We start from the raw sequence: 26,676 nt of genomic DNA, 5'->3' as shown, positions 1-26,676 counted from the left end.
GAATGTCTTTTACAATGGAATTTCTTCAATTTTTGTTAAGAAATTCAATATAATTTAAACATTATTATAAATCCAAATAAGAACTAAAAAAAAAAAATTACATTCTTTGAAATAGGATATTAATTTATTTCAAAAGTATAGAAGAAAAAAAAAAAAAAAAAAAAATAAAATTTAAATTTGGCATGCAATAATTTTCATAAAAATCCACTTCTAGACAAATTTCTAAAGCTACTTTAAAATTTCTCTCTCTCTCTCTCTCTCTCTCTCTCTCTCTCTCTCTCTCTCTCTCTCTCTCTCTCTCTCTCTCTCTCTCTCTCTCTAGATTATAGATTAAAACGTATTTAAAAGTTATAAAAGGGATTAAATTATGCAAATATAAAATTGGAAACCATGAGAAAAGATTACTGCTCTGAAAGAATGAATCAAAGCCTATAAAATTGTCGATGATTCTTATGATATAGAATTATTATCGTTATAATTCGTTCTAAACGGTCATGAATATCAATGAATTTGGGAAGATATTTAATCGTATTAAAATCAAATTTAGTGTTCATGGTTTAAGTGATATTTAAATTTTTACCTTATATTTCAAAATAAGTTTTTTTATTGAAATAAAAGATAATACTATTAAATGTCAACATCGAATTTAAAATACGTGCAGGAAGAAAACTAATTATTTTTCATTACTAAAACTATCGATTGGTTATAATTATTTATTTAGAGGGTATCTCTGTAGGGAATTAACTAATAATAAAATTATTCAACACGTATCGAGACTTATGTAATCAGTCAGAAGATTTTAATGCACAAAATAACTTAAATTGAAATATCTATTGAATATAAGAAATTTGCTAATGTAAATTATGAAACATTTTAAAAATATATTAAAAATCTAAAATTAAATGAATGATTAAATATTATAGTATTAAATGTTTACAAAGGTTAATTGTCAGAGATATATGAAAGTCAATTATATCGAAAAATATATAAAGTTATTCCATATTGTTGAAATTATAAGAAAAAACTATATATATATATATATATATATATATATATATATATTACCTACTAATTGTTTTATAAAAAACAAAAGCAAAAACAAACAAAAAAAAAAAAAAAAAAAATTCGAGTTCGAATTGAGATATTATATTATGAGTAAATATTCAAATTTATCGTTAGAGTTATTAAATAGAAACATATTTTTTTTCAAAACATTTTGAATGTTAATGAAAATATCGAAAAGTAGAAATTAACATAATTATCATTCATTTTTATAATATTTCTATTTGTAAAAATAATCATCCGAAATGATTAAAAAAAATATTGCAACATAATTCATTATATTTTGTAAGAATAAATAAATACCTTTTATTTTTATCGTACGTACTTATTTATAAATTCATACTAAAACGAGTATAGCATAATTAACGTAATCTTAAGTAGAGCTGTATTTATTCTATTTATTCATTAATAGAAATCGAGGATTATGTTTGTGACAGAGGAATAAAGTATATTTTCCAGATAAAGTAGAACTTGACAGTGAGGTATAATCGTCCTTGTTCGAGATTGATATATATGTATAGGCATATAAATTTTTTTTTTTTTTTTTTTTTTTTTTTTTTTTTTTTTTTTTTTATATATATTCTTCCACCTTTAAATTTATATATTGTTCTAAATTAATGTAACGATGTTCACTTTTACGATGTTGCATGAGGATTATGAGTGAAAGTCATGAGAATAACAAAATTATTCATCCTCGTAAATACCATCATCACATACCTTGAAAAGTGATTTATTTACGTCATTAGTACAGTACGTATGTAAGAATAAATTTTTTACGGTTATTATGCTTATTGCAAATCGTCACGAAACATTAAATTCGTTCTTCTATTATAATATATCGAAAAACATATGCACTATTTTTAATTTTTTTAAAGCAATGCTATAAATGATTTATTATTATAGCAAATGATAAGAACTTTACATAATAATTGATTATGAAAAAAGAATTAAAAATTCAAGCGTGAATATATATTTGATCGATAAGGTTGAATTATTTCATGTACTATTGTACTTTGAATGCATTCTATATCTCTTTCTATGGCAATTAAGTAATCAACACTCTATTGATTAACTTAATCAGAGTAATTAATTTTCATGTTTTTTTTTTTTTTTTTTTTTAAATTAAGGCACTTATTTTTAAATGAATGAATGTACATTTATAAATCGATAATAAATCTTGAAAATAATATAATTAAATATTAAATATCATATTAGCAAGTTAACTGTAATTCAATAAAAACTCAATATTACAATAATTTAAATAATTTTTTTTGTTATTGATTAAAATATTGTATTAAAATGTATAAAAAGAAATACAAATTTTAGAATTATATAATCCAGAAATTTGCGTTCAAGTGTTTTGTTCGATAATTATATCTGTCATTTTAATGATTATTTCTTAAAAACTAATTTTAATGAAAATAGCAATAATTATTTAATAAGCATACAAGAAAATCTTTTTCTTAATTTATAAACTATTAAATTATAAACTATTAAAAAAAAAAACATTCAATATCATTAATAGTATAACATAGTATGCATAGTATGCAATATAGCAGAGAATACAGATTTAATTTATTTTTTGGATCAAGTGTATTGAACAAAACAAAAACTAAAAAAAATTCGACAAAATATGAAAATCTCATTATCAGAAGACGCGAAGTAATTTTTGTAATTAATAGAGTCCGACATATATATATATATATATATATATATTTATATATGATCACGTATGTAAAACTTATTCCTTTTCATGTTTAATCCATATTTAGTAAAATTTATTCTTCGTTATACAATATTTAAAATTGGTATTTAATTTCTATTTAACTAGCATACTATAAATAATTTTTAATCTATAGAAAAATAAATATACTTAATGATATTTAAACATTTAAAATTTTTAGCCAATTTAATCAATTCTAAAATTCTAAAGTGTAATAGTTTTATAAATTATAAGCATCTGAATTATATATGTAGATATATACAAATCAACAGGTTAAAGCTTAATTAAAAAAATTGTTAATACTATGGCTCTTTGTGCACCAATAAATACGGGAGCACAAGCTAATAAATAATGCCTTTTAAACGATTATAGAGAATCATAGAAAAACAGAACGAAATGAGTGAAAACACTGGAACGCTTGAAGAATAAAAATCTTTATAACGGAATTGCCAGTAGTAGCGAGAGTCTCGAGGTGGCGCCTCACGTTTAATCAACGACTAACGATATTGGAATCCGCAATGATCTTGGATAGGCGTTTCATGAATTGGCATTACAATTTTTTACTCGTAGATCACTGTGTCATTGCAAAATTATTTGAAGAATTGAAGATTTACTCTGCTTTTTAGAAAAGTCGCGAATCTTTTCCAACTTGTAGTGTAGCCAATTATTATTTTACTTTACTTCTATTATCGAACTTCAACATATTTACATTGAAAATGCCAGTTTTCTTTCTTTCTTCGACTCTCTCTCTCTCTCTCTCTCACACACACACACACACACACGCGCGCGCGCGCGCGCACGTGCACGAGCACGCGCACGCGCACAAACAAATACAGAGAGAGAGAGAGAGAGAGAGAGAGAGATAGATACAAGTACGCACACTCTCTTTTATATTCGTGATCTCGAAATATATACAGGCTCGTGCGTTTTTTTAATTCGCGAGACCGTATGAAAGTAGAAATCGGTATCTAGTCTATTTAAAAGCACATTTACAAGTCGATTTGCATACATCGGAATCCAAACGAGATCCAACTGTACATATAATCACGGCCTAAGCTTGTTATACTTAAAATAGATTCCGAAGGAACGCGTCGAGAAAAAAACGCTTCGGTAAAGCCTGAGAAAAAAGTAAGGAGCGTGTTATAATGTATACATGTGGCTGGAAATAATTCGCGGTCATTATTCTCTCAGCGGTATAGCTCGGCTGTCGTAAATAGAGCTCTATTAGTTTAACATATAATGACTTTGAGTAGGTAAGTCAATAAATTTTCGTGGATAGAAGCTACTAGCTAATACCCTGGTGTTACGTTTCGGCTTAACTTCATCTTACGGAACTTCTTCATCTGGACGTGTTAGAAAAACCTCCGGCATACACTAATTTCCTTATAAATACTTCATTTATAAAATGTTATTTCATCAATTTTATAACACTCATCGTTATGCTCGAGTCTTGCCATTAACATAAGTATTCCATTATTTTCGTACAATCTGTGCGCCAATCGACATTGTCGTTTCGAAAATTATTATATAAATTTATTTGTATAATGTACGCTTTCATGACATATTATACTACTTTTATGAATTTATTAACATAGATTTATAACTTACCGATTGAGAAGTACATGCTCAGTTTGATTAAATCTTTTCGATATTTTTCATCGAGTTAATTTAATAGTACACACACCGCTTCCCTTCGAATCACTAAATATTCATTCCACACGCTACGTGGAACGGTATTGCGCACAATTTTCGTTAATATGAAGTTTAATTGTTTTGTAAAGTTTTCCATCCTCTCGTTTGTGTAGGAAGAATGTAGGCGGAAAATAGCTACGTGTGCGATGGATGCATCGACGAATGTTCCGGTATGTGGTAGCGATGGTGTCACTTATCCAAACCACTGTACATTAATATCCAAACAATGTATGGGAGTGACAATTCTCATCAAGCATACAGGACCTTGTCCAGGTAAGTTTTTCTTTACCATCAACAAGTAGATGTCCTTATCAGCAGTATTTATTCACTTTTTAACAAACTATATATATTTAGAAAGTAATAATAGATTTGTAATTGAAGGATAATAAACTTAGAAAAGTAATGGTCTATCGTTGGTAAATGGTAAATTTTTACATAATTTTTACATTTTATCAATCTAATAATTAAGAATTTTATACATTTTTATCTGTGAAATCGATGCTAATGGGCAAAATATTTAGTTAGATTCTTTATTTATTGGGCATAACTTAAAATAGCAATTTATTAGATAATTGTATTAGCATTTTCGCTTTTCTGCACATATTATGATTCGATAGAAGTTGATCAATTACCACACATTTAGATGAACGAGCCTTGGAAAAATTCATTATCCTTTAAAGACATTGTAATATTGCACGGACACAGTTTGTCACCAATAGGAAAATTCGCACTTTTACATAAGCAAAATTTTAAAGAATTAATAATTTCAATAATATCATCATGATTAACGATAGTTTGTTAATAATAAGTACTAGACTGTTTAAAATGTTTCAATCATTTTTCATAGAAACAGATGTTTCTCATTGTGTACGTAGCTATTAATATGTCGGCGATGCTAAGTTACAAATTTATCGTTAAGCTATCATATCATTAGAATTCGATTTTCTTAATTTACTGTTGGTACAATCATGTAAGAATATTGATATTAATGATCCATCGATCCAACTCTGTATCCGAGAAAAATTCATGAGCACGCATTAGCTTTACGACTAATGGCTTCAATACTTTTTTAATACAACGAGATTAGCTAATTAAGCCTATTCGCGTGCGAACGTATCGTTTTACAAGCTTAAAACGAGTCGATTTGCCTATGAACAATTCCTTATTAAGCATGCGCCGAACTTACGAAAGACAATTATTGTCAACGAAGTCAATGAATGATGAGAAAGGGGCGCGATAGACCTGAATTAAAACTCCAGTTGAATAAGCCGGATAACGGAGTAGGGAAGCCCGTGATCCTTAACCACCTTGTGTGAACGCACATCGTGTGCGTCTAGTCGAGCCTTCAATACAATCCTAACGTTGGAAAACTTTGCGCTTCTGTCACAGAGACTCCGGCGTGCCTATCGGCCCGGGTGAGCGCGCGCCCGACGTCACGGCCAGTCTGCCGCCCCGACGGTACCTACGCCCCGACCCAGTGCCATCCGGAGACGGGCTACTGCTGGTGCGTGACCGCTCAAGGTCGTCCTCTGCCCAACAGCTCTGTCCGGGGTGAGCGGCCGAGATGCGGACGAGCAGCCGAAGCCCCGGCACCGACAGTCCCGAGCGGTCAGCGCAGACGTTCCCCGAGTTGGAAGCAGCGCAGGCAATATAGCAACCGGCACAGGAACACCTGCGATCGGGCAGACAAGGCCCGCTTCAACAGCAACCTCATCGAGAACTTTAGAATCGAGTATCGGAGGAGCAACGTGTCCGGCGAAGGTGAGGATGCATTAACGAGGAGCTCGTGCATTAACGATTTTTAGCGAAATTCGATGAATTTAATCGGAAAGTCAATTGCTTCGAATGTACGATGATCGCGTATTGGGTTGAAGTTCAAAATGTTTGTACTGTCGTGGACTGTAATAAACTAATCTCTACTCTTACGAGTTACGAACGTGCTACTGTATCATTGGCATAATCGCGATTTTCCATTTCTCTTATAATAGAGGCGTTTTGGCGCGCTCCTAAGTTGTATCGTAATTCCGAACAACACCATAAACAATCTCATTGCAATTGAATTCAGTTTGAAAAGCAAGAAAATAAAGAAATATAGCGTACGGTATTTCGTTCAGCAATAGTATATATGCATATATGTGTACATATATAATGTACACAAAGATATTAATTAAATGCATAAGATTACTTGTCGTTTAAATAAAATAATATTTTTATTAATATAGGTTGAATAAAAGTATTAGAAATACAAAGAAATTCATGTATGCTTTAATAATAATGCATTATTCAATATAATGTAAAGGCGAATTAATGTATTTTCGTTTTAGAAATATGTTTCTTTGATTTTATTTTCACTAACTCTATTAATGAGATGTAAGATGAAACGTATTTTCTCGCACTGCAAACTCGCACGAATTAATCTAATATTATCAATTGACTTAACTATCTCGAGTTTTCAATTTTCAGAGCCAATAATCGTGTAAGAGGTGATTATTATCTAAGCGAAATAGATTAATCCCATTTCAATGTAAACTGCAAATTCGTATTTTTAAGTTTGACATGATGCAATGACAGAAATTGTTATGCTTGTATAGCCAGTCGAATTTCGTATGTAGAAAACTAAGTTTTAATTTAACGTACTCTCGCGAATAATGTAATTGATGGACTTTTCTCTATGTCCTGAATATTCAATTTATATCAATGCATAATTGTCCGATTGTTAGGAGTTTGAAAATTTGAAATTATTGTCCTTACCGTGAATAACGTTGTATAAAAAATATGAATAAAAACTCATGATTTAAGCACTTTACTTCGCGTTCAATATAATTTCTTATAAAGCAGTAAAATGTATGAAATTTTATAACTGTGATAAATGAACATAATAAGTTTCCATGTTATGATAAATATTGGCTACGATATAATACTTAATAATATATTTGAGAAATGCTGATATAATTTATAGCCTTTAATTACCACACATCATTTTAATTTACATTCTATATTAGAAATCGTTGTAATAGATAAGTACGTTTTAAATAGAATAGATAAACTGAACGAGGTTCTATCAAGAGAAATTTGTTGCCTAATTGATAACAAATTACTTAACAGATAAAAATATTCAAATACTTAACATTTGTTTTAGTTTTATATTAAAAAAAATGGAATAATATATATATATATATATATATATATGTATGTATGTATGTATGTATGTATGTATGTATGTATGTATGTATGTATGTATGTATGTATGTATGTATGTATGTATGTATGTATGTATGTATGTATGTATGTATGTATGTATGTATGTATGTATGTATGTATGTATGTATGTATGTATGTATGTATGTATGTATGTATGTATGTATGTATGTATGTATGTATGTATGTATGTATGTATGTATGTATGTATGTATGTATGTATGTATGTATGTATGTATGTATGTATGTATGTATGTATGTATGTATGTATGTATGTATGTATGTATGTATGTATGTATGTATGTATGTATGTATGTATGTATGTATGTATGTATGTATGTATGTATGTATGTATGTATGTATGTATGTATGTATGTATGTATGTATGTATGTATGTATGTATGTATGTATGTATGTATGTATGTATGTATGTATGTATGTATGTATGTATGTATGTATGTATGTATGTATGTATGTATGTATGTATGTATGTATGTATGTATGTATGTATGTATGTATGTATGTATGTATGTATGTATGTATGTATGTATGTATGTATGTATGTATGTATGTATGTATGTATGTATGTATGTATGTATGTATGTATGTATGTATGTATGTATGTATGTATGTATGTATGTATGTATGTATGTATGTATGTATGTATGTATGTATGTATGTATGTATGTATGTATGTATGTATGTATGTATGTATGTATGTATGTATGTATGTATGTATGTATGTATGTATGTATGTATGTATGTATGTATGTATGTATGTATGTATGTATGTATGTATGTATGTATGTATGTATGTATGTATGTATGTATGTATTACTTAAATATCACTTAAAATATTTGACGACTTACTCTATATTATCTATAGGCAATAAGAATTCTAGTACGCTAATATTAAAAAAAAAAAAAAAAAAAAATGTTTAAAAATTACATGTAGATTATGAGGTTTACATAGCGTTTAACAAGTTTAAATTACAATATTTAGATTACAATAATCGAACACTGTAATTTACATAAACATTATTTAGATCCAAATATCTACATGCAATAAGGAGTTTATTTAGCACGAATAAGCTTATTTTTGTAAGGAACATACATTTATATATAAGAAAATATTGTTAAGGATATTCTACGATTTACACACATGTGGCTACATATTAATTTACGTTAGATTTAAACTTACTTATTTACTTCGTTACATTCTACAATTAAATGAAAGAACATTATACGTGTTTTATGTAACAACTTGATGTTATTTGTGACAAAATACTTTTATCAATTATGACATTGAACGTTCATCTATACTTGGAACGGAATAATAATATTAGTATTTATGTATTAATAGGATAGTTTTGATAGAAAGTAAGAATTAAAAAAACATACGTTGAATGAAAATAAAGTTAAAATGACTACTGCTTCAATTAATCCTTTCTTGTTTAAACGCAATCATTCTATAATTTTTCTTTATATTGTCTCATTATGAACTTCTAATGTAAAGTATAATTAAACAAATTTATGTGACACGAAGGAGTAATGTTCTTTTATGAAACGTTTATTTATTTTATTATTTACTTTACTTGGACGCCGTAATGCCTAGATTATGGTAATATAAGAGAATTCTGACTATTAGAGGATAAAAGTTTTTTCTCCCAAACGAAACTGTAACGGACTTGACATCTACGATAGTTGCAAAACGATAAAATGATTATACTGTGCACGAGAGTTTAATATATCATTAAACATTTAAAAATTTTCTTCGAATAAATTAACTACATATGCGAGTTTTTTTTTTTTTTTTTTTTTTTTAATTTAATTCTTATATACAAAATAAAAGAAGCACGATAGTTTAGATTGTCAATTAATTTTAATTTATTTGAAATTGAAAATCATCAAAGTGTATTGAAAAAATAGGTGATTTTGCAATTTCAAATGTAACGTAAAATCAGGAAAAAAAATATGAGATAATATGATCGAAATATTAAAACCTTTCGCAACAATGATTATAAACTATGGAAAATCATGAATGTACGAGCCATTAATTAGATTACGTCGAATGTAAGATATCTTTGTTTAATTAAAGATATTATTTACGTCACCTTGAAAAGCTTATGCTCTAAAAAGAAGTTTCTTACTGTTTTTAATATTCCGTTAAATTATTTGTGCGCTTATAATTCATACATAATTTCTATGTATATATATATATATATATATATATATATATTGGTGATGGGCAATACATGGCCATTAAGGGAGTGTCAATTGACTGTTGATCATCTGAGAACTTTAACGCTCGTATGCTGGCGATGAAATCCGTCGTTAGCCAGCAAAGTGGAAATTCGCTCGAATCTCTTAACGAAAAATCTTCTGGCTTCAGGTGACAAGAACGTGGAGCGCGTGCTCTCGTGGAAGTTTGTGAGCCTGGATAAGGACAGCGACGGTTACCTCGACAGAGCCGAGTACAAGGAGCTCCGCCGACTCGCTAAAAAGGCAGTGAGGCCTAAGAAGTGCGCGCGCACGTTCGCCCGCACCTGCGACCTTAATCGGGACTTAAAGCTGTCCCGGCAGGAATGGGGAGCCTGTCTTGCCAACGACTTTACCCGTGAGTATACATAACGAGACAGTGAGAGAAAGAGAGAGATAGAGAGAGATAGAGATAGAGAGAGAGAGAGAGAGAGAGAGAGAGAGCGTGAACGTGAGTACGTTGAGTATGAAAGGTGTCGAGGGAGGAGGGGGCTGCAAACAGTCGCCGTGGATAAAGTATCTAAGAGTCGTGTTTTAGTTATAATTGATCATCGTTGATCAGTTCATCTATGAAGAACTGATTCAGTCAATTGAATAACATATATTATTATGACACGCCTCTTCTCTTGTATTAGACCTTAAAGGCATCCTTCTTTTTTTTTGTTTTTTTTTGTTTTTTTTTTGTTTTTTTGTTTCTTTTTTTTTTTTTTGTTTTTTTACATAAATTGTGAACAATTTAAGGTTGTTTTGTGTACCATTAAAGTAATTTGATGAAAAATTATGGATAAAATAAAATATGATAGGACGAATTTTACGGAAGAAGAATTGTAACCGAAAAACATCGGCTCGAATAGCGTTGTAGTGGGCTTTAGCAAGCGATACCCGTTCTTCTCACAGAAACTGTTGTTTCTATTAGGTATTGGAAAAATGATGAAACACACGGTGTAGTTACATAAGATAACAGTCGGTTTATCTGTAATTTACGTAGATATGTACCGAGTCTAGTCAGACGCGTACCGTCAACAACGGGACATACCGTCTGACTAGACTTTATGTGCTTTGATAAGACATCTTGTAAGCCTTAATCTAAATAAATTTTCCGACTCTTTTACATACTAGTGAGTTCTGAGATTTTTTTCTTACATAATAGAGCAGATTCGAAATAATTTTTTAACAATATACATTACCCACTTTTAATTGAATATTTTGAATCGCAGAGGCATCCATTTCTATCCGTGAAATATGTTTTAAGAACTATTAGTATAATATATATTACCATAATCGATAAATCATTGGATATTAAACAATGCACAAGGTATGTAATGGCATATAAGTAACATATAATTATTTTCCACTATTAATAATAATTTGCATTGTTGCCATTATGTACTTTGAATAATAAACTAAACTGTTAAATTCTTTTATCTCTTCACGACAGCAGTGACATTAGGATAGTTAGTTTAAATTCTTTTTTTTATGGGTAAAGCTTTTACATTCTTCGTTAATTTATTATTTGCATGAATTTTGTTATAATTTGTAGGATGATTTTAAGTAGCCTCGGTAGATTAGCAGCATTTGCGCGTTTATTTTGATCGCCTTATTTTATAATAATGATAAACCAATTATTAAACTTTTATAAAACATTACTTCATATACAATAAAGCATTTTATAATAATAGTTTTTAAAGTGCATATATATATATATATATATATATATAAATGTAATGATTTTCGTTTCAATGTATTTCAAGTGTAATTTTAACATAAAAATGGTCAACACTATTCATTAAAGTCCAAATGTATTAAAGTAAGATAAAAGATAATTATTTGTTTAAAATAATGATTTGGCTACGGGTAAAAGCTGAAGCTGAATACGACCCTTGAAAATTATAATTTATTATTCTGACAATAGGGCCATTATCGATAAAGTAAAATTTAATTTTTAAATTTAAAGAAATATATGTTTCTTTTTTTTTTTTTTTTTTTTTTACGTATCTCATGATGTACTTGAGGCTTTTAATGTATTTATCTTAGTAAAGACACTTAATTTATGCTATTACACATTTAGTGTTTTTCGATGCACACGTTCTCGGTGCCCAGACAGCCTCAAAGCCCACATAATAAACATTAAATGAACTTCTTTACGTTATCTCGAATTAAAGCTACGTATCCATGGAATTAAAATGACCTTAGAAGCTACAATTTTACTGCTTGTGTGGTAACGAAAGGGAAGCGGGGTTGAACGACCGCTTTTTTATGCGTACGTATGTGCCTGTGTATTGTGATTAAGAACCTTGAGAAAGAAGATTGTCGTACGTTCGGAGAAACGATCCTTTCGCAATAATAAATACTTTTAAACTAAATTCAGCATTCCAAAAAAAAAAAAAAAAAAAAAAAAAAAAAAAAAAATCTAAAAACATTATTGAATTTCAAAAAGATTTATCCGTATTTAAATTTCAAAATATATGTTAGTCAAACAGAAATACTTTTGTCTAAAAGTTGAGCGACTGCAAGAAGAAATTTTTATTATTTTGATTAAAAGGAATTTTGTTATATCCGAAGAATTATTCTTTGTATATTGTAAGGATAATGAAATACTCGAAAGTAAGTCATATACATGCAACATTACATTTAACCTTAAGTGTATGTAAATATGTACATTTATTTTAATGCACAAATTCACTAAATTTATATCAACATAAATCCTTTTAGCTTTATTTTTACTCTTTTTATCACAAATGATTCAGCTATTAAGAAGCCAAATGTAATGTTTAACTTTATCAAGTAGTTACAAAATTTAAGGAGGTTATAAATTTTCATTTTAAACGAAGATTTTTTTAACAATGTTTTAAAAGTCTTTTATCTATGTAAAAAATTATCCCTTATCCATGTGAGTTTATCATTAGTTTGAAAAAGTTTAATTAGTTGACAATACAACTCTCGCTCCAAGTAAAATGCAAATATGTGATAGTTTTATTTTTACATTTATAGTGCAACTATGCAACGAGTTTTATAAAAATTCATCTTTTTTTTTATCATTGCGAAGCTTTATATATTATTGAAAATAAAGATCTCAGTCTCTCAAAAGCAATACATCACATAAGTATGCGGCTAAGTGCATAGAGAATTGAGCGATTCCGGCCAATTTTATAATACGGGAAGTTTAATATAAAAAGAAAAAATAGCATTACAAACTTTCCGGGCATTACATCGTTAGGTAGGACCCATTATCTCAATTTGCATGTAAAGCTACGAGAACGAATACTGTGTACGAAAGTGAGAGAGTGAGATAGAAAGTCGAAAGTAAAATTAAACGCGAAGCACATTTCCGTCCAGGATGTCACTTTATACGGGGTTGTTGGTTGTTGGAAGCTATTACATGCGAAATATGATATCGGAAGGAGAAATTGATATCAAAGCGGGCGTAGTAAATTATATTTTTGCTTCCTATAAATGTTGCCAGAACATTTACTAAGCCCAATAGGAAAACTGGTTAGCTTAAATTTTCATCGAGATGATAATCGGCAGCAGAATTATTATTGGCAATTCATAAAACGAACGAAGACCATTTTTTATTATTATATCATTATTTTTTTTTCTGTTATATTATAATACATCGAGTGTCTGATGTTTTTGCATCATTGCGCAAACAATTACGACGATTTACACAATACTTAGTCGGAAATCTCTTCGATAATACACAAATTTCCGTACGAGCGCATTTTATAACTGTGCTCGAGTATTTTCAACAACGCTTCGTTTATTCTCTCCCCCCATGTAACTCTGTAATTCTTCACTCTGACATAACGTTATGGTTGACTGTTACCGTAAAATGAGATCTAAATAGGCGAGAGATGCTGATTTCTGACGGATTGTACATTTCCTACGATTCTCCCAAGCATTCACCACTTTACGATATATGCGTTCTCTCATAATTATTTAAATAACTATTTGATATTCTTTTTGCATTTAATTTCGATCTATTACGTGGATTTTACTTTATCTTATTTGAATTTCTTTCAATCTTTTGCTAAATCATGCACGAGCCAAAATGTTAACTTCTACGGATATTTCTAAAAAACTAAAACCAAAATCCTTTTTTAGCGTATTAGTAGTGGGGTTTTTTTTTTTTTTTAATTCTGCTAATTAGTTGTCAATACTTGGAGCGCTGAGGTTTGATTATTAATAAATAATGTATAGATGTTAGTTTGCTATTCGTAAACAGTGAGAGCAATAGTGAAATTTATATGAATCGAATTCTCATATATTTCGAATATTGGGTCTGTAACCGATGATAGTAAAGAAAATTTCAAACTCGTACATTTATAATTCCTTCTATTTATTTCTAATAAAATAATAATAATAATAATAATGATGATGATGATGATGATGATGATGATGATGATTTAACGGTAAAGCGAAAATAATTATAGTCACGTGTAGAATTAAAATAGATTTAAACGACCATTAGAGATGTATAATAATTATAAATGGATCATAATTTCATTCGGAAATCAAGCTCAAACACCTTGATTCAGTGGATAGGAAAAGCTCGGTAGGACAAATTGCGAAAGTCAAAACTGTTCTTCGATCAATCTTCATCACCGAGCGCAAAAAAAAAAGTCTCCGCTCAAGCCAACGTCAGAAACTACGCGCACGCGAGTGGAACGAATTGAGTCGAGAAAAGCCTCGTTTCACGGTATCCACAGAAGAAAAATAAAAATACGCTATACCTTTAGAAAGCTGCATAAGCAAGCTATTGCAATCATTACAAGCCCTATATAAAATAGACGGAAGTGAAGACGGAAATGAAAAATGAAAAAATATCGCTGTCGAGTTATTGCGCACAGGCAAGACAGACAGGCAAACCTACAGCCAAAATCTCACGTTGCAGCCGTGTGAAGTCATTGTTATCATTTAATTCATTCGTTTTTGCGGCTGGATTCAGTGGACTATGGGCTCGCGATCTCCCTAATCTACCGGACGCGAACCACGGATCTACACAAGTACTTTCTCTATCGCACTCGCATAATCGCTTAGTTTCGCATAATCCTGGTCGACCGGGGAAAGCAATATCGGCGATCTACCGACGAGGTGTACGAAACGGAATTTTGCGAGCTTATATCGATACAACACCGACAGATTGCGTTCAATATTCAAGATTCTAGACATTATTAATTATATATACTCAAGAAGTTTTTTTTCTTCGCAATAGGCTATTGTTTAATAAGTTGTCCAATAACTTTTCGCTGCAAGTACTTTAAGGTTTAGATAGCGTTCTATTGGCTCTTTAATAGCGTTTGGCTACGTTTATCGTACAACGTACTTCGTTATCATTACGCCGATCGCTCAATATTATCAGGAAGAAAAATAACAAGCACGGAAATTGTAAGGAAGCAACGATATTTACTGAAAAATACTATAGTAATTTTTTATTCTGTATTATGAGCTTTATTAAGCGTTGAAATGGTACTTCTGAACTATGGAATTAAAAAAAAACACCATCATGCCACTATCACTTTAATCGTATATAATTTTGATAGTGCGTTGTACAAACGTACACAAGCATAACTTAATTATTGTATGTTTTATAGTTATTAGTAATTGATATTATCGATATAATAGAAAACATAGGTAATTAGCCATTTCAAAATCTTAATGTCTTCATTATGCCAGCGCATCTATTATTCGTTTAATTCCAGTAGCGGCCATTACGCAACAATGCCTATAAATTTCAGACTGCTTATAATCAAGTGGATTTTCTTCGCGAATAATTCATCATTATATTATCACGCGAAATGTGCAGAAAATCAATTTGAAAGCTATAAATTTCAAGCTTTCACGTAGCGATTCCCCGAGCCTCGTTAAGTTTTATATTGCAATTACTACTTACAATTTGTTTCATTTGACTAGATCAGTGGTCACGTAGATCGAGCGCTACTTTCGTTCATCCGCATTTACGCAAGCACGAATAAATATTTTTACCCCCGCCCGCCCGCCCGCCATCACCCCCTTTCCCATCTCCCCGCTCCCCTTCCTTCCACTTAAAGAACATAAAGAGCTTGATAGGTCGATTAAAAGGATCGTTGTCCTTTGAATCCGTGAAAAGACAAGCAATTATCGACGGAGAGATTTAAGTTCTCCCGCAGGTAACAGATATCGCGCGGTAGATGTAATCGTGCGCAAAAGGCCGTGAAAATTTATCGCGCTATAAAAAAGCTTCACTGTCACTTTGCATACAACACGAAAACGCGAAGGTGTGTCTATTGCCGCTTGCCTTTTCGCATTATCACTTTGAGTATGGGTGATGGAGAGCGACCTTTCCCGAAGCTCGGCAAAATAACCTTTTTTCCTTCCTTCCAGTCCAGCGTGGCGATAAAAGACGTTTATTCACGACCTCACCTATGCGCTTATCATACGCTTATGTGTCCCGTCTTTATTTCACTTTCAATATTTTATTTTATTTTTTGTGCCTTTAATACTTATAGTATCTTGTTCTTTGATACGTATAGACAGTTCTCGGAATCAATGTCGAAGAGATATACGGAAATTTGTATGCTTATGTAACATTTTGTTATTTTAATAGTGGTATTATATATATATATATATATATATATATATATATATATATATATATATATATATATGGCAGATTCATGGGTCGGAAAGGAGCTGCGAACAAGTAGATAAAGCGCATAAATGAAGGAATGTTAAAGTTATATTGCGAAAAATTGCCTTTACATATTTATATTGCTTCCATTAAAGATAGGATGATAAAATTTCTGGACCCATTATCTTTTTTCCGACTTAGCTCTTCTATTTATACTACTTTACTTTAATTTAGACTCGTACGCGATTCTTATTACATTCAAGCTTTTATTACATGCATTATTAAAAACTAGGTGTTTTTCTATATAAATCTACAAATTTTCAAAACCAAATACATTGTTTCCCAATTTCGTTCTCCTACCCTTTACTAATATATCATCGTAGGAAGGTGGATTCAAACTAAAATCGTTGTATTTTACACAGTTTTGAAAGGCAATCCATCACCAGTTCATGCGCGTCCGACGTTTAACGACGATCCACCCGATGCAAACGATGATACGGATGGTGAGTTCATTTAATGATAGTAATTGTAAATTATTTAATGTTTAGATGCACTGCTGGTAAATAATATAGCAGCCAATCGTTAAGCTCGACAAGTCTAAGTGTAAAATTATATAATTATATCGATAATGTTATGCCTACTTTTTTCAGCACTTTTTCTCACAAAAAAAAAAAAAAAAAAAAAAAAAAAAATACAAATATTCGATTAGTTTATATAAAGGCTTTATCTAGCAATATTTTATCTTAAGATAATCATATATATATATATATATATATATATATATATATATATATATATATATATATATATATATGTAAAAAATATTTTTTTTTATTATCAAATTAAGATCAAAAATATAATTTTATTAAAAATAACAGCCAACGACTGCATATCGGATAGAAGATCAGTCTTGGAGGATCAGCGACAAAACTCTCAAGAGAAGTTTTACATACCAGAGTGTACTCCTGATGGAAGATATCATAAAGTTCAATGTTATTCCGGATATTGTTGGTGCGTTTATCAGGACACAGGAAAACCAATTCCTGGTACATCATCCAAGGACCAAACACCGAATTGTAATCCAGCTCCTGCGCCCGTCAGACCCATGAAAGGTAAAGCCCACAAAATTACCTGTCAATTAATTATCAATGTTTGCTATCCAATTGTGCAGTATTGCGATCATTCGCGCTTTATATTAAATGAAAAAAGAAAAGAAAATACTTTTTCAATATCTGCTGAAAAATATTTCAAAAACACTTGTAGGATTTAATTTAAAAAAAAAAATGAGCAATTACAAGTATAAACTTTTGAAGAATATATTTACGCTAACACTTTAGATGATTATATTTTTTTAAATTTTAACCTACTCTATCATCGATACATTAAATATAATTACACACAATTAGATATCAATTGCATAACAAGTCGTATTTTTGAAATTCTTCAACACTTTTATACGTCCATTGTAAAATTATAAAACTTCATCCACTGAATATTGAAAATTCATATCTACTCGTATGTGTGTATGAGTAATGCGTATAAGCAGACAAATCTATAAATGGGTACACTTACATACGAATATACGCATTTATAGATGAAATTATCGATAAAATGAATAAATAATCACTTCAAAAGCAATAAAGACATATACACAAAGTATTTTTCAAGTAAATAAAATTCCTTTCAAGAACATTGTTTGCAATTAATTTTCTTCGTTAAGCAGTAATTTTAAGCGAGTTTGCCAAACATCATTGAGCTATTACACTCTACAATTTATATTCTATAAAAGTAATAAGAATATCTTGTAATCGAATAATTGATCCGACAGCTTCAACAGAGGCTTAGTTTATAAAATCGTCCGGTTAACGTTGTAAATAATTGATTAAACTGATGATATGAGCAATGGAAAAAAATGGAAAAAAAAAAAGAAAAAAAAATGGTAATGTAAAGAAAGAGAAAAACTTAAGCAAGTGTATATTAACATTAGAATCGTTAAAAAGCTTAACAAGCTGAACAAGAAGCCTTGGATTATTCATTTAAAGGTTGTCCGGAGGCGAAGAAGCAGCTATTCCTGCGCGACCTCATGGACCTCATGCAAAAGAAAATGAAAGCCTCTAGCACAGATTCGGACGAGGCAACGGACAAATGGCAGGCGTCTAAGGAGGAGCGCATCGCGACTTGGCACTTCGTTATGCTCGACAAGAACAAGAACAAGGTAGGCCAGGTCCTCCTTACCTTACCCCTCCCCGTCCCTTATCACGCTCAAATCGCTCACCAACGCCACTTAATGCCACTGCGTTGTGCTCGGATTGCAAATTAGGTTTTGGAGAGGAAGGAGTGGAAGAGCTTCCGGGCAATGGTTGCTAATAGCCGGCAGCTGCGCAGGTGTGGCAAGAAGCTGCCGAGGTACTGTGATATCAACAATGACCGAAGGATCAGCATGACCGAGTGGCTCAGTTGTCTTAATGCTCAGCGACCCGCTACAGGTATACACCTCCCGCACCTTCTGCATTTTATCGAATTTTCATGAATTACGTAGATCGACAGCCGTCGCTTTCTTTTATACGCTCAACGTCCAGCTCGAGCTCTTCAACATCTCCTTCCTATGTTCAATGCAGTCTGTCTATGAGTGTAGCGTCAGCATCATCATCGATTATTCAAATATTAAAATGATGATGTACATTCGGAGATTACCTATTCCGCACATCGGCGACGAGCAATAGCCAATTCGTTAATAAAGCTATATTCGTCTTTTGATATAAGCGTAATAATGATTCATTGAAGGGGGAAACCCGTTAAATGCACTGCTCAATGAGTTCGATCGATCCCCGAGATCGCATAATATTATTCAACTTCTGTCCATACGTACTTTCAAGATTATATCAATTCTTATGTTTTACATAAGTCATTATGGTAAAAGAGCAAGGAGCCGTGCGCACAACTCGTTTCTACGACATTTGTGTCTCATTGAATTTATTAGACACTTTAGAAACAGAGGTACTTCGAAGCTCGAATTCCTCGTTATATTACCAAGCTTGAAAGATCAACGGTTACGCTACAATCAAAATATTATTTTGAAATTCTTACGCGTAATTATTAAGTGATAAAATAAAATAAAATAAAATGGCAATAATATGTCATACGGTACGGAAAAAAAAAAAAAAAAAAAAAAAAAAAAAAAAAAAAAAAAGTCGTGCCATTCACATTTGCACAATTACAAATCTTGATGATTCATTGGCTTTAGAAATTCATGCTATCGCGAGACATTACTTGAAAAATTATATCAATTACGGTTATAAATTATCTAAAAAGTTCATAATTATAACTTGTGAAATCTATAGGATTGTACAAAATAGAATAGAAGCATACTTCAAGCGACTCGGCATACGTATTTATTAATAATATCCCTTCTACTTCCCGTTTTATTTCTTATTAGCGTAGCCATTAGCATGATATTTTTTTAGCTATTGGCAACTTAACTATCCACACTTTATTTATTGTTATTTTTCCACTTTATCTTCTTCTTCTTCTTCTTCTTCACTTTCCATTTTTTAAATTTAAATATACCGTTATTATTAATCATTTTACATGAGGAGTCGCGTTTGTTGTCACAATAATCTTAATAATGAATTAGCAAATATTGTCAAATTCTTCAACTACTTACGAGTCAAAATTCACCCTAACGCATCAGTGTTTTCGCTTTATCTCTTCAATTCAATAATTATTATCGTAACTATAGATAATTAATTTCCACTTATGCATACAACACGTCGCCTATGAATAATAAGCCCTTAATCTATTATGTTGTATTTCATAAATTTCAACCGATCATCCATTTTCCAAATATTGCCAAGCTTGAAATAACGTTGAAAATATAACTCGAGATTAAGGTATTTGCAAATTGTCAAACGATCGACAATAAATTGATTTAATCGTAATCGTAACATTGTAAAACTTTAAACTTAAAAAAAAATTCACCTAACCATGCTAAATGACGAGGGGAGGAGGAGGAGCATAAAATTATGATTATTGACGATCATACATACTCCCCATTGATACAAGTCGATTTTACAAAAGCTCGGCGGTGGTCCCTCCAGTTGGCTTCGAACGCATAAATCATTCATTTATAAAAATCACCGCCGAATTCCTAGAAAATTCCAAGAGTCCAAAAAGTAGCTCGAGCATTAATACTGGCTTTATGACCGCTGAGCCGATGTATTGTCAACGGCTCTCTTGAAAAAGTATTATTCACGCGTATCGCTTTCTGCTCACCAGGTGACAGCTCCACGGAAAAGGCCTCGACGTCGAAGCCCCGAAGAAAGGGCCCCAACCCACTCGACCAGTTCCTCAACGACGACGATTAAAAAAAGGCGTTTCAATCTTGTGATAAGGCGGCCGAAAGCGCAAAAGCCGCTGGAGGGGGGGGGGGGGGAGGAGAGGAGGAGGAGGAGGCATATAACGTACCGAAAGATATGTGAGAAAATCGTGCCGGCGGCTACTAATACGACTTCCACATTATACATGTATATCGATCTCGCGAACTGGACTTACACGCGTTTACGAGCTCAACATCGTTTTCTTTTCTCATTACATCTCTTGTTGTTTTAGAATTTTTAATAATTATTAATAATATAATTATGTTTATTATTATTATTATTATTATTATTATTATTATTATTATTATTATTATTATAGTATTTTTTATTATACATTATGGTACGACGGTGAAGATGAGCAGATTAATAAAAGGGACAGCGATATCGTAGTTAAACTTAAACAAGCAAGTTTAATAATAATAATAATTAATAATATTATTTAAAAGCCGTGTAATTTTTTTTTTTTTTTTTTTTTTTAAATAAATCAAGACGAATTGTTTCGATTGTACAATGAATATAGATCGATTTATAAAATAAATGTACTTTAACAGGTATTTTGACTTTTTAAATTAAATTCTCGCTAGATCGTAGCAAATTAATTATATTGCAGCTGTCAATCAACCGTCATTAGGATTAAATTGCCCATTACCTTGATTATTTAATATGAAAAATGGAACAATTTAATGGAAACAATATTGTTTTGTTATTGTCGATATTCTTTGGAATAGTATTTGGTTTTACGTAATTCATAGATTAAGTTCGACAAGATGAAGTTTTAATTTGTTTTTTAAAAGAATTCAATGTCGCATTATATCCGATCGAACTATTCGAATGGATAATAACAATCATTATATTTACAATATACTTCATCTAAGTACATTGATTTAGTAAAATTTATAAAGCAAAATAAAAACATTATTATTGGCACACCTTAGACGTAAATGGAAAAATTATTTTTACGCTTTTGTGAAATTAATTATTCACTAATTTACATACATATGTAACAAAATTAACGAGAGAATTGAAATGAAACGATTAAAAAAATCATTTCTTAATAACCGAAACTTGCATGCATCCTCAGCTTAACTTATGCATTTGGTACTGATTGACTTTAAGGTTACATAACTCGACGAATTATTTTATCCTTTTTCAAGTATTTATTAACAGCGCAGATCAATTGTAGTGACAGATTATTACTGTACATACACTCGATAAAAATTTTATCTCCAATTTATATTGAGGAAGAATTTACAAGAAAGTAGATTGAAAAGAGGTTGGAAGCAAATTAAAAATACGTACAAGATTTTTACGTTCAATTTTTTTGATTTACATGTTTCACCGTTATTACTTTAAATAATTCAGTACTACGGCTATTTTTCAACAATGCAAATTCTGATTAACTTGAATCGTTCTTTACAATGTATGGAATTATATATTTCTTATATGTATACAGCATACACGAGTATTATCTAAGATGTACACGCTACAGAATGTACATATTAATGTTTAGTTTCATAGAACATAGAGCTACACATATGTATACATAGTTTCTCGCACACGAATGCACGCGTGCATAAATATATAAATGATAAAAATAAGAATTTTCACATTAAGGTGCTTTGCAAAGAGATTATTTTTCAGGCAGATGAAATGAAGTGAAATAAATAAATAAAAGAAAAGAATCAGTGAGAATGAACGCAGAAAGAGAGGGGAAAAAAAGTAGTTACTTTAATCTGAAAGAGCTTGTCAATTCTATTCTTAAAATTCCTCTTTTGTTTAATTCCATTATATAATTAAATATATTAAAAATAAATTTTGTATTTTGTAATCTTAATGCTTGGAAGTACGTTAAATATTTTATTGATGAAATTGTCGTCAGATTATAATAACGTAGATAATGTCAACAAAAAAAAAAAAAATATATATATATATATATATATATATAGAGAGAGAGAGAGAGAGAGATGTATCCTCACATATTTCAATGTTAAATATATATTTTTACATGTAAATTTATATCGTCTTAATGTTAAAAAGCACGAAAGAAATTTTCTTCGAAATAACAACAAATAAATATACATTATTATTATTATTATTATTATTATTATCAACACGTCTCTATCCGAAAACTAGTGAATTATCTGTGTGCATTTTTTATATAAGTTTTTAAAGACATTTTATATAATAAATCGATATTTTCGCATTTTCTGTGATATATTCCTATTATTGTATTTACCTAATAATTATACAATTTTAAATATAATAATAATTATAACGATAATTGTTTTTATCATTATTTCATATATTATTAGTATATGCCAAAACATATAATTTTATATATTACTTATTATTAAATTAAATGTTTAATATTCATAGTGTTATTATTAAGCGTTACGACAATGTGATTTGTAAATTAAATTTTCTTTCAATGTACGCTCGAGTCGATCTATTTTGAAATTTTATATTTTCCCGCCCAACGGAATAACCTGAAGAGTAGTGATCTTGCATCTTGAAATTTCAATATGACGTTGACGTTTACTTGAACATAACCTAAAATAATGCGGAGAGGTGAGAACGATGGTGGTGAACAATGTCAGGTAAATAATATCAATCCACTATATTACTTAACAATAATTAGTAAGATGTATGCATTATAAGATGTAATAATAACAATACTTGATCTATTTGATTGCAAAACTATCGTTGAAAATAATCTATAAATATTGTATTTAGTTTTGTCGGTCGTGTATAAAGGTTATTGTACAACAGCTTGGTCTGACATTCTTTTAAAATGTAACTTAAATTTATTGGCTGAACTTAAACATTAGAGATGATTGGATGATTTTCTCGTTTCATTTATGAGCTCGACATAAATAACCTATTTAATTAATGATAATGCATTCTAAATTTACAAGCATATTTACCATAAATAAATTACCATAAATTATAATAGCAGGATGTAATATTCCATCGAGATTAATGTAAATTGATATTTGTAATGATTATTATTAAGTAACTAATTTTTTTTATCAATTAACGAAATGCTTTCAAATATTACGAATCAAAGAATGTTGCCGTAGGTGTTGCGATAATGACGATCACTTACCGTTTCATTGACTAAGAATATTTTTTTAGCTTCAATGCCGCGTATACAAAATTATTTTGAGGTTTCTAAATTTTTTTCTTTTTAACAGCAATATGATCATAACAATCATTATAATAGAATTTTAACTTTCGTATTGTACAATGACATAAGATGTATAATAATTGAAAAGTATATATTTCAAAAATTTCGTTAGTATAATATTTAATAACTACTTTATTCATATAAATAATATTCTTATTGCTATTATCATCATCATCATTATTATCATTATTAAGTTATATCATGAATTATAATTTCTTTTATGTAAAAGAATTTAATATAATATATGGATATACTTGAGTGAATAGCGGACATTTGTCACGTATTGTAATAACATTTTTTTCAAACACAATCAATTTGATAATATTGAAAAACTTCTATCTTTGGAGAAAAACACTAGTTTCTAATTACCTTTGGCTATTTTCATATTTTTTAAACATTTTTCATTCTGTTACAATCGGATATATTTTTAATGAATTGATAGAATCGCAATATATGTTTATGCGTGCGTGCGTGCGCGCGTGTTTATATATATATATATATATATATATATATATATATATATATAATATAAAATCGTAATACTAATAGTTTTTACAATATTAAGAGTACTCGATATTTAAATAATTAATTATACTGATGTTCGATTTTAAATAGTTTAATAAATTTAAAATTTCTTAATTTAAGGTGCACGATGAATATGAGAGAGAAGCAAAAGTATGTTGAAGGATTCGAATTTCAATTTTGTGATCTAATAGCGAAATATGAGAAAGTGGCAAAAATTGGTCAAGGCACATTCGGGTCAGTTTTCTAATTAATAAAAACTAATATTAAACATATTTAATTAATTACATACAATTAAAAAATATTTATTTTATATAGGGAGGTGTTCAAAGCGAGAGATCGGGAAAGTACGGACAAGTTCGTAGCTATGAAAAGAATTTTTATGGATAATGAAATTGAAGGAGTAAGTTTACAAATACATTTATTTGACATTCCAAATAATATTTCTTTTTAAATGAATAATTATTATTTGTGTTTTATAGAAATGTTAATTTTAATTCTTTGTCTTATTTTTGTCTTATTTTTATATAGTTTCCAATAACGGCCCTGCGAGAAATTAGAATCTTGCAACTTTTAAAACATGAAAATATAGTTCATCTTATAGAAATCTGTAGAACCAAAGGTAGGTTGTACAGTTTTTAATTCTCACAATACGTTCGTCAAGTTCTACATCTGTTTCATAATAGTTTTTTTTTTTTATTTTCAGCAACATTACATAATAGATATCGATCAACATTCTATCTTATATTTGAATTTTGTGAACACGACCTTGCTGGTTTATTATCAAACGTAAATGTAAAATTTAGTTTAGGTGAAATAAAAAAAGTTATGCATCAATTACTCGATGGCTTGTACTACATTCACACTAATAAGGTAGTCAAATTATATATTTATGAAAAATTTTTTATATTATTTAGAACCAATATTTTGGAGTCTGTTGAGTTGGATAAATGAAATAAATTTAATGATACAATGATAAGCCATATCCAATGATTTTTTAATATAATATTAATATAATATAATGTAATTTAAGGTAATATATTCATTTACTACAATAAATATGTCAACGTGAAAGTTTTTTTTTTTTTTTATCACATATTTAATCGAAGCATTATAAATCTTTATTTATAAAATCCTCCACATAATTATAATAATAATATCCATAATCAACGACGGTAATTTTCCATTTAAATATTCATTGAATGTTAATATTAATTCTTTTAATCGATAATCGTTATATATTATTTGTACATGTGACACACTTATTTATATAATTATATAATATTTAAAAAGTGATATGGTTGTTAAATTTTATATAGAATATTTTATTTAATTAGGAAGTTAAAAATCCACAATATTTAGAATAGGAAAGCTAATAAAATTTTAAAATATGTAGAAAATTTGAGAAACGCGTGTCATTTGGCATCTCTATTTCTAGCTTATTAATATAATATTAATAAACAATGAAATAAATAATTATAGTTCTATATATATATGTTATTTTCAAAAAATATATTGTTCATCTAAAACTTGTATATCTACTGTGTTTTTCACACGTATATGACATGTATTTATATTTACGCAGATACTACATCGAGATTTAAAAGCAGCAAATGTACTAATAACGAAGAAAGGTATATTAAAATTAGCAGATTTTGGCTTGGCTCGAGCTTTCAGTGTAAAAGCAAACGGACAACCGAACCGTTACACAAATCGAGTTGTTACTCTTTGGTACAGACCACCTGAACTATTGTTAGGTGATAGAAATTATGGACCTCCGATTGACTTATGGGGTGCTGGCTGTATTATGGCTGAAATGTGGACGAGGTAAATTACTTCTTGGAGGAACTTTACTTGAAGTTTCAAGGAACCGGTTATTTTACTTATTAAACGCAAAGTGATATTATAATCGCTCGTTATAATTGAAATATCATTAAAAAAAAAAGAAAAAAGAAAAAAATTTTAATTTATTGCAATACAATATAATAATAATAATAATAATAATAATAATAATAATAATACTAACGATAATAATCGTATTTGTCAC

At 29.6% G+C, this 26,676-nt stretch overlaps 2 protein-coding genes across 2 annotated transcripts in view; both read left to right on the top strand.

The window, feature by feature from the left end:
* Window positions 1-20,957, top strand: part of magu (SPARC related modular calcium binding-like protein magu) — a 40,197-nt gene extending 19,240 nt beyond the window's left edge. The window contains exons 2-9 of the mRNA XM_011501450.1: window positions 4,591-4,750; window positions 5,867-6,238; window positions 10,068-10,292; window positions 16,967-17,047; window positions 17,423-17,656; window positions 18,587-18,759; window positions 18,865-19,030; window positions 20,820-20,957. Of these exons, the coding sequence (XP_011499752.1) occupies window positions 4,591-4,750; window positions 5,867-6,238; window positions 10,068-10,292; window positions 16,967-17,047; window positions 17,423-17,656; window positions 18,587-18,759; window positions 18,865-19,030; window positions 20,820-20,908 (1,500 nt within the window). The 3' untranslated portion in view covers window positions 20,909-20,957. The remainder of the gene's footprint in view (window positions 1-4,590; window positions 4,751-5,866; window positions 6,239-10,067; window positions 10,293-16,966; window positions 17,048-17,422; window positions 17,657-18,586; window positions 18,760-18,864; window positions 19,031-20,819) is intronic.
* Window positions 20,958-23,442: 2,485 nt separating this feature from the next.
* Window positions 23,443-26,676, top strand: part of LOC105363621 (cyclin-dependent kinase 9-like) — a 4,660-nt gene continuing 1,426 nt past the window's right edge. The window contains exons 1-6 of the mRNA XM_011501365.1: window positions 23,443-23,517; window positions 24,753-24,866; window positions 24,948-25,032; window positions 25,161-25,251; window positions 25,336-25,502; window positions 26,215-26,456. Coding sequence (XP_011499667.1) covers window positions 23,498-23,517; window positions 24,753-24,866; window positions 24,948-25,032; window positions 25,161-25,251; window positions 25,336-25,502; window positions 26,215-26,456 — 719 coding nt within the window. The 5' untranslated portion in view covers window positions 23,443-23,497. The remainder of the gene's footprint in view (window positions 23,518-24,752; window positions 24,867-24,947; window positions 25,033-25,160; window positions 25,252-25,335; window positions 25,503-26,214; window positions 26,457-26,676) is intronic.

This window comes from Ceratosolen solmsi, unplaced genomic scaffold (assembly GCF_000503995.2).
Source record: "Ceratosolen solmsi marchali unplaced genomic scaffold, CerSol_1.0 scaffold3, whole genome shotgun sequence".
Classification (NCBI taxonomy): Eukaryota; Metazoa; Arthropoda; class Insecta; order Hymenoptera; family Agaonidae; genus Ceratosolen; species Ceratosolen solmsi.
The sequence above is the reverse complement of the archived record's forward strand: the minus strand, read 5'-3'. Positions and strand labels throughout refer to the sequence as shown.